General features: G+C 44.9%; 1 protein-coding gene and 1 pseudogene across 1 annotated transcript; one reads left to right on the top strand and one right to left on the bottom strand.

Annotated features, from left to right (window-relative positions):
- LOC137467441 (zinc finger protein 436-like) overlaps positions 1-12,458 on the top strand; it is a 160,865-nt pseudogene that overhangs the window by 126,177 nt on the left and 22,230 nt on the right.
- On the bottom strand, positions 4,222-11,937 carry LOC137467438 (uncharacterized). Its single transcript, XM_068178940.1, has 3 exons — positions 11,922-11,937; positions 9,609-10,784; positions 4,222-4,301 (listed from the first exon to the last, which is right to left on the bottom strand). Exons 1-3 carry the CDS (start codon positions 11,935-11,937, stop codon positions 4,222-4,224), a joined length of 1,272 nt encoding a protein of 423 aa, XP_068035041.1.

The following is a 12,458-nucleotide window of genomic DNA, read 5'->3' as shown; positions in this document are numbered from 1 at the left end:
TCTTGGAAAATGAGAGGAAACAAATCTGGAAGAGTGATACTTGGCAAATAATTTTTGCTCCTTTGTAAAAAGAAGGAAGGGACAACATCAAAAACAGCTTCCCTAGAAGAATGCGGGGAAGATACATGATAAGTGGCATCAGCTCGGAAGAGAGTTTAAAACTCTTTATTGGAATACTTTTACTAATGACATCTGTTAAGCAAATCCAATTCAGAGCAGTTTTAGCCATCCCAACATTATTCTGCTACACACCAATGGGAGAGCGTGATCAGCCTGACGTCAGTGTCTGTCTAGCAGTGGCCATCTGTGGTCACGATGCAGGTACTCAAGTCACATCCTGCTTCCCTTTCCTCCCTCCCCATTTCTGCAGTTCCATTTAGAGATGAGTTCCCCAAAGAAAGGTCGAGGAGTGTAATCTCTCCTGTACTCACAGTCCTTTGGAGATAAATACACAAAGAGATGGCAGAAACAGACAGAAGTTCCTTTCTCAGTCAAAGAGATTGGCTAACACTGTTTAAGGGAGACAATTCTGAAGATGGTGGGAGTGACAGAGGTACATCTTTGCACAAATTTGAAAACACAGACATTCTGCTTTCTGAACAAAATCCTGGCTATACCAGAATTTTGCACGGTGTTGAACCACAGAGTTTGAGAGCTAAGAGGTTATTGAAGGCATCAAAATTTTGTAATTAAATTATCTGGCCTTTTTAGGATGGTATTAACTCTTCCTGTGCATCATCCAGGCAACCTGGATTTCTTTCAGAAAGAAAGAAATCTCACTAAATCTGTAACAGAGCATTAGCTTACATGACATCCTACCCCAAAGTAGTAAGTTTAAATACTACTAATAAAAAATGTCCCCCACCAGTATTAAATAAAAGCCTGCAATTGTACACTGAGAACATCCCTGGGTCATGTCACCCAGATTTGAATTTGACAAGGGTTGTGTGTGAGGGTGCTTGTGCTGCTCTGTCAAGGGAAGCTCTGGTGTTCCCAGGTTCCCGAGGGATGGATCTGCACTTGGTGTCTGTTGGGGCTCGGGGTGCCCAGGGCCACGATGAGTTCCCTGACCGGGCTGGGGACGGCGGGCGGGGCTGGCCTGTGCCGCGCTCTGGGTTCTGGGACATCGCAGGCGCCGTGTCACAATGGGGGCAGCTAGAAAAGGCCCCAGCGGGTGCCGCTGCCCCAGTAGAGCCTGGGCAAGCGGTGAGTGCACAGCAGTGAGGAGACGGGGCTGGGGGCTGGAGGAGGGCTGGGGGAGAAGCGCCGGTACCTGGGGCTGCCCCCGCATCCAGGGCCCAGCCCCGGCGGGAGCGCCTCGCTGAGGGCGCGCTGCTTGCTGGGGCAGCGGTGCAGGCCTTGCCAGCTGCCGGGGGCCCTCTCCTTCCTGCCGCCACATCCCTGCTGCTCCTGCCCCTCATTGTCCGTCTCCATTCCGGCCCCACTGAACCCCTTCTGTGTGTCCTCCTGCAGACCATGGCTTTACTGTCACTGCTCTTCGTGCTCGTGCAAAGCCTGATCCAGTACCCCCAGCCGGCTGGGGATGGGCTGGATGAGGCCACGCACCAGCGAATGAAGGAGCGTCAGGAGCTGCTGGCCCGTGAGATGGCTCAGCTGCTGCAGGAGCTGGAGCGGGGGCCCCTGGAGCAGCAGGACGAGGGCTGGGGAGCCGTGCTCTTTGGTGCCCTGCAGCAGTGGCCGTTCTGGGTTCTTGCTGGCGTCCTGCTCTTCTTGGGCCTGTGGTTTAGCTGCAGGAGAAGGAGCTGTGACACCAGCAGCAGCAGCAAGGACCAGAGCTCCTGCAAGACCTTGGGAGATGAGAGGAACAGAGCAGAAAGAAGACAGCACTGATCCAGAGGAAGGTGGAGAAAACACTGATGTGACTGTGGAGGCAGATGACAGCAGCACTGAAAATGACAGAGAAGGCAGTCCTGTGGCTGTAGGTGAAGGAGACAATGATGATGCCATTGAAGGCAATGACGATGTGAAGGTGAAGGAAGATCTTTGAGCATCTGGCCCGAGATCCTGCTGCCCACCTAGAGGCGCTGAAAGCTTATGGTCGGCTGCGACTTCGCCTCTGGATGTTGCTCTCCAGCCACTGAGAGGAGTTCCCTGCACAGAGCTGTGCTGGGGGGGGTCACACCCGATGGCAGCCACGTGAACGCTGCGTAATTGTTGCATTTGTCACTGGCAATCCTGAAGCTGCTTTCCTGCTCCTGCGGAAGGAAGATGCTGCAGCACATGGATTCGTTGTGCAGACACATCTCTGAGTGGCCTTGCTCTTCACCTTCCAGTTACGACGGTGCTGTTGCCTAAGTCTATGAGGCAGAAACTGGCTCCACCTGCACATCCTCACAGAAGAACAGTGAAGTTGATGGAGGTTGCTAGAAATATCTCAAAGACAGCAACCTAGTCTGTTAGGGACTTAATGTAGTCATTTCATGAGCTGTATCTTTAATTAGACTTGTTTCTTAGCATTCCCTCCAGATGCCCTTTAGTCTTGTCAGTGTATAACTATTCTGCAAAGTTACCCTTAGTGTAGAGAAATACCCTACTGTAGTTGCTTGTCTGCTTTTAAAAATTATTTGAATATCTATGTTTGAGAAATTAATGAAAGAAAATAAGTTTCTCAAATTGCCTGAAATGGGTCATTCTTTGAATTTAACCCTCTGTATTTAGAGAATGTCCTTCCTATACCCCTATCTGAAATAAAAACTTGTTGCAAACAGAGATGTTGGATATATGAAGTATGCTGTCTCTCAAGCATTTCCATAGAAACGCTTGAAGCTTGAAGTGAAAATGCCCTGAAGTGCCTGAAATTTTGCAGCAGAGTACTCCTGAATTTTTAGGAATATTTGGAAAAGTTTTCTTCACACAGTCACTTTTATACGCTCCTGGGGAACAATTCAGTCCTAAGAGTTGAAGTCAGAGAAGTCCCTAACTGCAAAACATGTGGTTTAATACATCTTCTTTTTTGTCTTCTCATAACCAAGGTTTTGGTACAAAATTGTGACAGTGGAAAGTCATTTTTCTGTTTTTCTCTTTTCTCTATTCCTGGTTATCTGTGTCCTTTCGGAGAGGCCCTGCTGGTCTATTAATATAACCTTTTCCACCAGGCCTATATTATATTGTCTAGCAGTGAGAGCCACTTTCCATGCACAGCTTTATCCATGGTCAGATGCAGCTAAACAAAATATGATTTACTTCTTGCCATACATAGTAGAGATTCATGGTAGTTTGGAAGCATTTATTCTCTTTGCCTTTGCACCAACACATCAAAGAACAAACAGTGAGATTGCAGGGTGACATCTCAGAGTCTTCTGTGACATCACAGAGCAGCTGTCTGACATCACAGGGTGACAGCTCAGAGTTGTCTCTGTGACATCACAAGGGCTGTGTGACATCACAGGAGGTTGTATGACATCACAGGGGCTGTGTGACATCACAGGGGTTGTGTGAGGTCACTGGGGAGGTGACTCTGCCCCAGCCCCCCCTCCCAGTTCCCCCAGAGAAGTCCAACACTGCTCGTGCACAGCGGGGTCCCCTGTCCCCCCGGGTCCCCCCGCCCCCGGCTGTCAGGGTCCGCAAATGCATGCAGGGTCCCTGATAGGTTCTTTTTGGAGATCTCAAAGCACAAAAGACACAGCAGGGGACACAACACTTTGCTTAAACAAAAATGCACTTTTATTTAGTGCCAACAACTGCGATAGTGGGAGAGAAATAAAGAGATAGAGTGAAAAATAGAGAAGGAGGGGAAGGGGATTATAGCTACCAGTCTGAAGAGACGAGGCCCTCGGAGCTTGACGAGATGCTCATAGGCTGTCTTCTCCAGGTGGGGTCCGGACCAAGTCCTCAAAACTCCTTCAGTCTTTTATAGGGTTCCTCAAAGCGGGTGGCATCAGGCCAAAGCAGCAGCTCTCCTGGCTACACGGTGGGTGTGGACTCGTTTTGGGAACCAGTTGTAATCATCGCGTCAATGCAGGACCAAGAGTACAGGGCCGAAGGTACAGGACGAACTGATTAGGGCTCAGTCCACCATGACCAGTCCATTGTTCTCGCACTGAGTTTCCATGGCATTGCATACCAGTCCTTAAGACTTGGCAGATTTTCCACCTCAGCCAGGCTAGAGCTACTTTTCAGGGTCTAGGGTCTCAGTCCTTGGAGGCAGTCGTGAGACAAACATGAGGGATTTTCGGACAGACCCTGACACCACCCCGTGACTCACGACTGGCGACGAGAGTACTCCATCAGCAAGGTCTGCAGCGTTGTCACAAAGTCTTCAGGGCTCGACTCATCAGTGCCTGGCAGCATATATCCCAGAAAAACAGAAACAGAAAAAGATATCGAAGAGGAAGAGAGAAAAAGTAAAAGAAACAAGGACAGGGATTAAGAAAAGATAGAATAGGAAATAATGATCAATATTGATTATAACAATTTTTCTTATAATTGAAACAATTTCTTTGAAAAAAATCAAAATAAATCACAAAATTCTTTTACAAATTTCTTAAACAAAATCTCCAAACAAAAACTTAATCACAGTATAAAACAAACAATACTAATCAAAACAAACAATGAACAACTAATTAATTTGCTATTGCAGGCCTAATTTTTTACTGCTCGTGTAGTTCTTCTTGTGTCAATAACTCTAGGAATGTCTTTAACAAAAGGGGTTTTTACTGAACTGTGTGCATCTATAATTGATGTCAATCGGGTCAGCTGCCTCATCATTTTCCAATTCAAAATGTATAAAATGGCTGATAAAACAAAACCAATTAAAACCAAGATCAAAAGAACAACAATAGGATGGCACACTTTATTCAGGATGCCTGTAGTAGTAGGTGACCACCCAAAAAGCGTATCCCACCATCTGTGTTCAGCATCCTTCCTTACTCTTTCTAAAACGTGATGTATCTCCTTCACATCATGATGGACTGTTACCAGGGTCTTTTGCCCATTTCTCTTGACCTTTTCTAAAATTTCAATTAAGTCCTGGTGAAGCAACAATTGCTTAATCAAAGTTAAATTCATTCCAATAGAGGCAGGCAATATCTGGTGAATTAGTGTAAAATTGGATTGTAAAAGGTGGTAAGACATAACTGGGACAGTATAAGAAAAATCACATCCCGTAATCGTGGTAAAGTTACAGACACAAAAATTTGAATGATTCTTTGGATTCACTGCTACATTTTCTATAAACACTACATCACAAGCAGTCCTTACACACACACACCCATTACCTATGTACACTAATATTGTTACAGGAGTTTCATCAGGGTGAACTTCAAAATGGCAAATATTCTGCTCTGTGTCCAAACAAATGTCTTGGGCTATAATTGCATTACTTTCACAAATAAAACCTTGTTGCTCCCGGACAATACAAGATTCCAAATTTACAGTTTGCCATTTCTTATCAATTTGACGGGCCCATTCTCTATGCTCGGAAGGATAGAGAATAGCTCCGTCATGATTCAGTCCTAATGCAATAATAGGGAAAATCAAATGCACTGAAGCATTAGATATCGTTAACACAAAAGCTGTGGCTGTGTTTGTAAGTGAAGTTCACCAAATTCCACCAGGATTGGAATTCCTTTTCAAAATCATTTGCATTGTCCCAAATTATTTTTCGAATTTCAGTAGGGAAAATGCCTTCTTCACCTTCTCTTATAATTGAGGCAACAACTGTCTGCATCCAGAGCTGTGCCTGGATGCAGCTAAGGGCCAGTTTTCTTTATTACATATGGTCCGATTTCAAAAATTTTTGGGGTGAGCATAACTGGTGGTTGGGTGGTGGGTATAGTAGGCATTACTACATTAACATCAAGTCTTCCCCAGTATTTAAATCAATACTTTAAACTTAAAAGAAAGCACTTCAGTATTTTTGGACCAAAACCAAATTACTTCTACAGTTTGTGTTAATGTGAAATTGTGCCAATAACCCTGTACGCTTGGGTGCGTACAAACCTTTTTGTGCTTAAAGAGATCCTTTCACCTTTTCAGCATGCTACCACAATTATTTCAGACCATGGCCACTCAGCTGGTTTCTGGCCATAGGATTGTGGTAGGATGCAGAAAAGTATCACCAGTTTTAGCATGGATTAGGTGGTCTTCATGTCCCTCGGAGTTCTTCTGTAAAAGTAAACACAGAAAAATCTGCCATCTAAAGGCAGAACTTTTAAAAAGAGGGAATTATCCAGCGGGTACTTATCCGGTGTTCTTTACCTAGAGCATCAGATGCTACCCAAGCAAATTTATTCAAAGGGGTTTTCAGTACTAGTGGTACCTCCCCTACAGTGGGAAGGTCAACTAGGACTGGTTGTCCGGGATAATGAGCTGGATTTTTGGGATCATTTGGCCCCTTTAGTGCCGGAATTATGGTTGGAGCTTTCGGGCAAAAGGCGGTGATTTTCGGACATCCGTTTGCCCCCCATCTTTCATTCACACTTTGTACAGCTTTATACAGTCGACCATCCCAGCCTCCTTCTTGTGGTTTCAAAAGTCTTTTTAGGAGACCATTGGTTCTTTCTACAATTCCGTTGGCTTGAGGGTAATAGGGGGTGTGAAATGTCCATTTTATTCCTTCACCTTTTGCCCATTCCTGCACTACTTTGGCAGTAAAGTGGGACCCATTATCAGATTGTATTTCCTGTGGTTTTGGAAAGGTCCCAAACCATATCTGCAATGCTTTGACAGTGCTTTCTCCTGTAGCCCTTTTGAAGGCCTCAGCTTGAGCTAATCCAGATATTATCTCAACTCCCACTAACACAAAATGCTTACCTCCTGATTGCTTAAAAGGACCAATATAATCTACCTGCCATGCATCCCATAAGCCTTTACCTTTTCTTAAGTGTAGTGGGTCATCCTCTAGGGGATGTCTTTCTAGCCGTTTACGACACTGCTCACAGGCTGACACACAAGTTTTGCACATTTCCCTGGTAACTGGCCAACCCCGAGCATGAGCTTCTTTATACAAATCTTTTGCACCTGTGTGTTGTCTTTTTACATGCAACCATTCTAACAAATGTTCCCAATCTTCAGTAATTTCATCCTTTTTTAGGGGGCTCAACTTAGCTAATTCATCAGCTCTGTTATTCCATTCTCCTGCTAGATTCCCGTCTGTCTGGTGAGAAGCTACCCACCCCACAGCAAAATTCCCTCGACTTGCAATTTGTAGGATTTCTTGCCACTTTTCTTTCTGCCATACTGGGATTCTATTAACTTCCCAATCATTCTGTTGCCAGAAAGGCAACCATTCAGTACAGCCTTTGTATACAGCATAGGAATCGGTGTAAATGCAAACAAGAGAGGTGTTCTGTGCTTCCCTCTGGAAAACACTCCAAACAGCTATCAACTCCCCAACTTGAGCGCTGCCCTCCCCCTCTGTGATAATTTGTTCGCCCGAGGAAGTATGGAGGGCCACGGCCTTGAATTTCCACGCTTTTCCTTCTCTCTTAGATGAAGCATCTGTAAACCATGAGTTAGGTGACTGCTCAGGGGAAAAGGGAGGGGCTACCTTAATCACTGAAACAGGTTTGTCTTCACTATTACTCAGATTTTCTGTTTCTTGTATTGACAAATTTTTCACAGCTCCTTCAGTGATTGAGAAAATGTGGCAGTAGTGCTCTATTTGTGCATACCATTTTCTCACGGAGGCCCGCTGAGCTACTCCTTCAGGAGGAGGAGTCCCGGTAGTAACTATTTTGATTACTTTGAAAGGACCTCTTAATACAATTGGTTGCTGTCTTGTAATTTTTTCTACTTCAACGAGAGCCATGCTAACAACAAATAGCCCCTTCTCCCAAATGGTATACCTTTTTTCTGCATCTTTAAAACCACGGGAGTAAAAGCTAACGGGTCTGGTCGGGCCTTCAGGACCCCTCTGCCATATATGTACAGACAATCCTGAGGATGCAAATCCCCATTCTACTTGAAAAGGATCTGTAGGATGGATGGGACCCAATGCTTGATAAGCTGTTGCTTCAAAAATCAGCAGTTGCAATGCTTCTTCCTGCGAGGGGCTCCAGTCCCATTTTACTCCCTTTCTCAACAGGTCATAAAGAGGCCTAGCAATAATTGAAAAATCTGGAATATGTTTCCTCCAAAACACTAACAATCCTAAAGCTTGTTGCAGTTCTTTCCTGGATTCTGGCATTTTAATCTGATCTAAGGAGGTTAAAGTATCGGGGGGAATACATGTCATACCTCCTTTCCACCATATTCCTAAAAATTTCACTTCTTGTGAAGGTTTTTGTATTTTCTCTGAAGGGATCTGTAAACCTAGGCTTTCTAAACGAGAGATTATTTTCTCTTGAGTATCCCCCACTACTTCTTTTTCTTCTCCTCCCACAAGGATATCATCAATGTACTGATAAACAGCTACAGTGTCAGGTTTAGATATGGTTTCTAACTCCTGGGCTAAAGCATGGTGGGCTAAAGTAGGTGAATGCTTGTACCCTTGGGGCAAACGTGTAAAGGTATATTGCTGTCCTTCCCACACAAAAGCAAAACAGTCCATGTCTTCTGGCTGTATAGGTATCATAAAAAACATGTCTTTAACGTCTATTGTTGCCATAAAAGAGTGGGCTTTTTCTTGAATTGCTATTATTAACTCAGCTAAATTTGGGACAGCTGCTGTAAGAGGGTCTGTGTTAGCATTAAGACGGCGGTAGTCTACTGTCAGTCTCCACTTCCCATTAGGTTTTTTAACTGGCCATATTGGGGAGTTAAACGGACTATGAGTGTTAATAATAACTCCCTGATCTTTCAATTCTTGAATAACTGGCTTGATGCCATCTTTAGCACCAGAGGGCAAGGGATACTGTTTTACAGAAGTGATTTTACTAAATGGTAGTGATGGAGCTATTTTAAGCAGCCTGATGTCAAGGTGTGGCGCGCCAAAAGACCACAAAAGACCCTCTGAGTCTTCCCACTGTTTCCCAGCAAGTATATCCATCCCTAACAGACTGTCCAGAATATTTCCAATTACCATTTTGACAACTATTAAGTTGTCTTCCCCGGGCAATGTGATTTTTACTAAAGCGATACCCATAGGCTCTGTAGTTCCTAGGGCATTTAAGACACAACACCGTTTCTTGCTAGGAACAACTCCACATTTTTGAGCATCTTCATTTTTCAGTGCACTAATCTGGGCTCCGGTGTCTACCACAAAGGTTACTAAAGCTCGTTTGGGACCGACTATTGCTGTAATCAATAAGTCACCTGTTCTTGGGGTTTTTGTGAGCTTTCTCAAAAACAGCCATTCTCCGTCTCTTTGCTCACTAACAAGAGACGGAGTTTCTAGTTTAAAGCAGGCTGGTTTGTTTCACTGCCTTGGAGCTGTAGGGAAGGTTTTTGTAACCCATTGTCTAAAACTCGTGTAGGAGAATGGTTTGGCTTTTTATCAAGAGTTTGTAAAGGGGGTTGTTTCGGCTTATAGCTTGAAGCTTGTGGAGGAGGGGGTGCGCTAGGTTGTACATCAGGTGAATTCAGTATCATGGATTTGGGACTGCGCCAGTTTGAAATTATTTTAACTAATTTTTCATATGGTAAGCCATCCATCACTTCTCGTGGCACTCCCCTTTTTAGTCCCATTAGCCACAACTGTTGGCGACTAGAGATCTGTTTCCCCTTTTCTGGTTTTTCATTTGGAGAAACAATGTGCCTGACCCCTCTGGTTTTTTCAGGCTTATCATCTGGGAGATTCACTGATCCATATTTTCTGCTGTAACTAATTAACTCTTCTGCAACTTGGCTCCACGTCCACACTTTATGGCTATTATCAGATTGTACGCTTAAAGGTTGGGCTGGAGTTGTAAGAGACGTGAAGCTTGGGCTAGTGGAACCAGTTTGGTCAGTAGGATTGCCAAGAAATCTATCTAGCCTGTCTACAGGGGTGATAGATGCAATGGTTTTCTGAAGGAGGATTGCAGTTGGTTTAAGGGACTCAGGGAGACCTCGAATTAGAGGTGGCATTATTTCAGGTTTTACTGGCAATTGCATAGGTGATTCATAGCCAGAAATCAGTGTTCTTTCATGTATCATTTGCAAGCAGGCAGCTTTGTGAATGTTTTCTAAAAGTTGATCTGGCGTGCCGGTAATGGCTAGAGGGTCCCCTCTTTCAAGGGGGCTAAGTCCCCCTGCCCAGTAAGCTGCGCGGTGTGTCAGGGACCATGGAGCTCGAGTATTTCCTGTTGTTAAGAAAACTCCATGTCCCCAATAGCCACTGGCTTCTTGCTCACTTAATTTAATTTGGTCTCCTCCAGTGAGTGAGACTCTAAACACATATTCTGTCTCTGATTCTTGAGGGAGACGTGAATATTCTTTCTTTAATTTGGCTAATTCAGTGGCAGTGCATGGTATTTCTTTTGTGGTAATGTGAGGGTCAAAATCCTCTTCATTTATAAAATTGTATTCTGTTTTAATGAGAGGTCTCAAATTGGAACAACAAGATTCTCCACAATTTTGTATGTGTACCAATTCTTTCTGGGGGTATATGTGTTTAATGTGGCGTGCTTCTTTCTCTTCTACTTCTTTTGGTGATTCTACATGTTTTAAGTTTTTATCTCTCCCTTCTCTAAGACTTCTTTCATATTCTAATTCTTTCTGCAAAACTTCTACTAGGGTTTGTAGGGAGTCTATTACTGCTTTTTCTTTGCTCACCCGTTTCTCCCTCTCTTCTCTAAGACTCCTTTCATGTTCTAATTCCTTCTGCAAAACTTCTACCAAATTTTGCAAGGAGTCTATGACTGCCTTCTCTTCAGTCACCCGTTTAAAACGGGTTTCAATGGCTGCCGATAGGCAAGCACCCAAAACTGAGCAGAGAATTGTTTTATTTCTGCCCAGCTTATATCTGGCATCATGTTGCAAAGAATATATTCTATCTACGACGTGTTCAAAGCTAAACCAATTATCCTGTGCCCATCCCTCTCCAGCTGGAGAGGGTCTAGCACCATATTTCGCTAGCAAAGCAAAAAATGTATCTTTATCTTTTTCAGTCATTTTGTGAAGGGACCAAAACCACTTTCAGGGAGGTACTCTTAAGTTACACACAAGCACAGCTAAAACTGTGTTTCCCTTCGCTTTCCTGGAGTGGGTGAGGGGACCAAAACTGTTTGGGAGGTACTCCTTAGTTACAAATAGTTGTCTCCTCAACTGCAACAAACAGCTCAAAGACACACACAAAAAATAAAACAACAAAGTCCCATCTTTTGTACAAATGAGATCTTTTAAAAATCCTGAAGACAGGGGATGCTTTTCGCCTGGGTGTATGCAGTTTGCGGGAAATTCCACTCGCCCCCCCCTTGCTTTCTAGACAGCGCTCACTGGATGTGGCGTGCTAGGTGTGGCTGAAGCGAGGGTCCTTCCCCTGTTACAAACTACATACAACCCGCAACCCTTAATCTGTCTATCAAGATCCTGCCGACTACGCCAATTTAATGTCAGGGTCCGCAAATGCATGCAGGGTCCCTGATAGGTTCTTTTTGGAGATCTCAAAGCACAAAAGACACAGCAGGGGACACAACACTTTGCTTAAACAAAAATGCACTTTTATTTAGTGCCAACAACTGCGATAGTGGGAGAGAAATAAAGAGATAGAGTGAAAAATAGAGAAGGAGGGGAAGGGGATTATAGCTACCAGTCTGAAGAGACGAGGCCCTCGGAGCTTGACGAGATGCTCATAGGCTGTCTTCTCCAGGTGGGGTCCGGACCAAGTCCTCAAAACTCCTTCAGTCTTTTATAGGGTTCCTCAAAGCGGGTGGCATCAGGCCAAAGCAGCAGCTCTCCTGGCTACACGGTGGGTGTGGACTCGTTTTGGGAACCAGTTGTAATCATTGCGTCAATGCAGGACCAAGAGTACAGGGCTGAAGGTACAGGACGAACTGATTAGGGCTCAGTCCACCATGACCAGTCCATTGTTCTCGCACTGAGTTCCCATGGCATCGCATACCAGTCCTTAAGACTTGGCAGATTTTCCACCTCAGCCAGGCTAGAGCTACTTTTCAGGGTCTAGGGTCTCAGTCTTTGGAGGCAGTCGTGAGGCAAACATGAGGGATTTTCGGACAGACCCTGACACCGGCGCCGCAGCCTCCCCCAGAGGATGTTCCACGAGATCGACCCCCGAGCCTGACACAGGGCCATGGGGGGCGGGACAGGGGACAGGGACCCCCCAGCAGCGTCCCCGTGTCCGCCAGGGCCAGAGCCTGGCCCAGGGCTCCTTCACCCTGTTACCAACGAGGGCTTGAGAGCGCTGAAAAAATCCCCAGCAAGGGAGCAGCAAAAACCAGATTTAATATTGAGCAACAGCACCACAAAGTTCCTTGGCAAGAGTCACTCTGCTCCTGACTGGACACTTCAGGCACACCAAGGAAACAAAGCAACAACAAAACCAAACAGAATCCAGGCAATCAAACCAGAAATGAACCGAGAACTGTCCCTGTGTGTGTGTGAGACACAAGGAAATG

Source organism: Anomalospiza imberbis, unplaced genomic scaffold (genome assembly GCF_031753505.1).
Source record: "Anomalospiza imberbis isolate Cuckoo-Finch-1a 21T00152 unplaced genomic scaffold, ASM3175350v1 scaffold_63, whole genome shotgun sequence".
Taxonomy (NCBI): domain Eukaryota; kingdom Metazoa; phylum Chordata; class Aves; order Passeriformes; family Viduidae; genus Anomalospiza; species Anomalospiza imberbis.
The sequence above is the reverse complement of the archived record's forward strand: the minus strand, read 5'-3'. Positions and strand labels throughout refer to the sequence as shown.

What these genes read in the sequence shown, in the direction of transcription:
- LOC137467438 (XM_068178940.1), bottom strand. An exon ending in AAAGGGGAAACAGATCTCTA is followed by an intron (nt 4,302 to 9,608) that starts GTCGCCAACAGT and finishes ATATGCTGCCAG; the next exon opens with GCACTGATGAGTCGAGCCCT.